We start from the raw sequence: 2452 nt of genomic DNA on the forward strand, positions 1-2452 counted from the left end.
CAGGGCCAGCAGGGCCCTGGGGACGGCCATCCCTCTAGTCGAGCCGAGCGGCCGCAGTCTCCGCCAGCTGCCCGTGGGGATTTATACCCAGCCCTTGGGTCCCCACTCTGGGTGGCGGCAGGAGCCGCCAGTGAGTCAGCAGGGTGGAAGCTGGGCAGGCAGCTGGCAGAGGACGCTTAGGTGCTGGCCTTCGGGGCGGGAGCCCCAGATGCTGGAGCTGGCCAGGCCGGCCCCTCCCCTGGCCGCCACACAGGAGCCCCTTCCCACTGCTGAGTGTGGTGCCCCAGGCCCACATCCCAATGGTTCCCTCATCACTGCCAACCCCTTCCTCACAAATGGCCTTTAGACCAGGCCTGAGCTTCCTGTTCCCAGCCCCAGACAGCAGGGCTCCCGGACCCGCCGTGCGGCCCACCTCCCACCGCACACTGCCCCACGTCCACCCCTGTGCTCTGCCACTCACTGACCCTACCGCCCGTCTCCCCTGTGCCAGAGGCCTGGGTCCCGTCTGCTGTCTCAGCCTCTGGTTTCTCTGTCCTCTGAGGGTGCAGTGGGTGGATGGGTGGGTGTGTGGATGGACGGGCGGATGGATGATGGATGGTTGAAAAGACAGATGGCTCGGTGATGCTTGAGCAAGTGGCTGGGAGGAAGGAGGAATAAACGGATGGACGATGCATGGGTGGCGGGCGGGCTGGCTGGAAAGGGAGGGGGCACATTCCGGCACTTGAGCCTCGTGCCCACTTCTTTCACCACTTATGAAAGAGTAAGAGAGGTGGTGGATGAAGGGGTATGTGCGGTGGGTGGAGGGTGGGGGTGGGCCCTGCCGTGGGGCAGGGAGTTACACCCCAGTCTCAGGGCTGGGTGACGTGCTGGGAGGAGCTTAGGGCTGGCACTCAGGAGGCCTGGGTTTGAGCCTTGGCTGTGCTGCCGTCTCCGTGTGTGACCTTGGGGTGACTCTCCTTCCTCCAGACTGGATTTTTGTTTTCTGTGATGAAACTAGGAACCCAGGGCAGTTGGAGAGCAGAAGTGACCTGGCCTCGAGGATGGGGAGGTGGTTGCAAGGAAACAAAGGGAATTGTTTGCAAAGGGAGGACCGTGGTTAATCCAGGTCAAATGATGCAGTCACACGCTGTGGGCGTGGCCCAGCACACAGCCGGGCGGCCCTTCCCTGGGGCCTGGGCTGCCAAGGCTTGAGGGCTGTGCAAGTGCAGCCAGGCAGGGTCTGGTCTGAGCCTCAGAGACGGTGGGTCCTGGCACCCCCAGGCTTCTGTGCGACCAGGTCTGCTCATGAGCCACCCTGACCCCCTTCTTTTAGATGTAAAGCAGGCAGAGGACCATCAACCCGGGGGGCAGCTGTGAAAACTAGCCAGCGAAGGTTGCGGTGGTGATGGATGTGGAGTGGCGGCCAGGCGGGCTGGTCGGGCTCCAGGCCGGGAGACCCCGTGGGCCGTTGGGGCAGGCCGCTGGAAAGCAGCCTTGAAGGAGCCGGAAGACCTTGGAGGTAGAGATGGCAGGGAGGGTGCTGAGGGCAGTGGGGTAGTGACCAGGATGGACACACAGCCTTCCCGTGTTTGCCTGTAGGGCCATGTGTGTGTGTGTTTACTGAGTCACACCTGGGCGCATAGGCGCTTCAGTCGTGTCTGACTCCTCACGGCCCTATTGACTGTAGCCCTCCAGGCTCCTCCTCCATGGGATTCCCCAGGCAAGAATACTGCAGTGGGTTGCTGTGCCCTTCTCCAAGGTAGCTACCTGACCCAGGGATCAAACCGGGGTCTCCTGCATTGCAGGCAGATTCTTTACCAGCTGAGCTACCAGGGGAGCCCTTACTGAGTCTCAATCCAGAGTTTAAGGCTTAAGTGACCCACGGCCGCCCTTGTTTTTGTGAGAGGCGGGAAGAGCCAGGTGGGAGGGCTGGTGGATAGCTGAGGGCAGGGTCTCCTCCTTGACAGGGTCAGCACCCAGAGATGCGGCCCCGGGGGTGGTGTCTGAGACTGTGTGAACGTTCCTGGCCTCCTGGCCCCCACTGTTCCGGGGGGTTTGTCCAAGGTGCTCTCCCAGCAGCAGGTCTGCAAGGGTCCTGCCCCTGGGAGCTGGCTGGGAATGCGAGTCTTGCCCGCAGGGAGAGGAGGTGTGGCGTTCCCAGGGTCCGAGGGACAGGAGGCCTCCGAGGCTGCCCACCTCCTGTCCCGCAGGCATGGGGCGCCCTCAGTGGGACTCGACTGTGCGTCCAGCGGCTGCTTCCCTCCATCCAGGGGCAGGAAACCCTTAAAGGGGGTGGCGGACAGTGGGGGCTTTCCGGACTCAGGGCTGTGGGCTAGGAGGGGGCACCTTGTGGTGCAGAAGGAAAGCCGTGCAGCCCTGTCTCGATGTGGCTGGAGACTCTGGGTGCTGTGTGCATCCAGGGCCTCAGAGCAGCCTCTGAAGTGGGGCGGGGCAGAGACTGGGGGTGCGTCTC

The 2452-nt window shown here is 63.3% G+C and overlaps 1 protein-coding gene across 1 annotated transcript in view; it reads right to left on the reverse strand.

Moving 5' to 3' along the window:
* The window catches only part of SLURP1 (secreted LY6/PLAUR domain containing 1), a 4254-nt gene that overhangs the window by 1432 nt on the left and 370 nt on the right, over nucleotides 1–2452 (reverse strand). The window contains exons 2-3 of the mRNA XM_010846816.1: nucleotides 2176–2261; nucleotides 1365–1519 (exon numbers count right to left, since the gene is read on the reverse strand). Coding sequence (XP_010845118.1) covers nucleotides 1365–1519; nucleotides 2176–2261 — 241 coding nt within the window. The remainder of the gene's footprint in view (nucleotides 1–1364; nucleotides 1520–2175; nucleotides 2262–2452) is intronic.

The sequence above is a fragment of the Bison bison genome, unplaced genomic scaffold (assembly GCF_000754665.1).
Source record: "Bison bison bison isolate TAMUID 2011002044 unplaced genomic scaffold, Bison_UMD1.0 scf7180017849247, whole genome shotgun sequence".
In the NCBI taxonomy this organism is placed as follows: domain Eukaryota; kingdom Metazoa; phylum Chordata; class Mammalia; order Artiodactyla; family Bovidae; genus Bison; species Bison bison.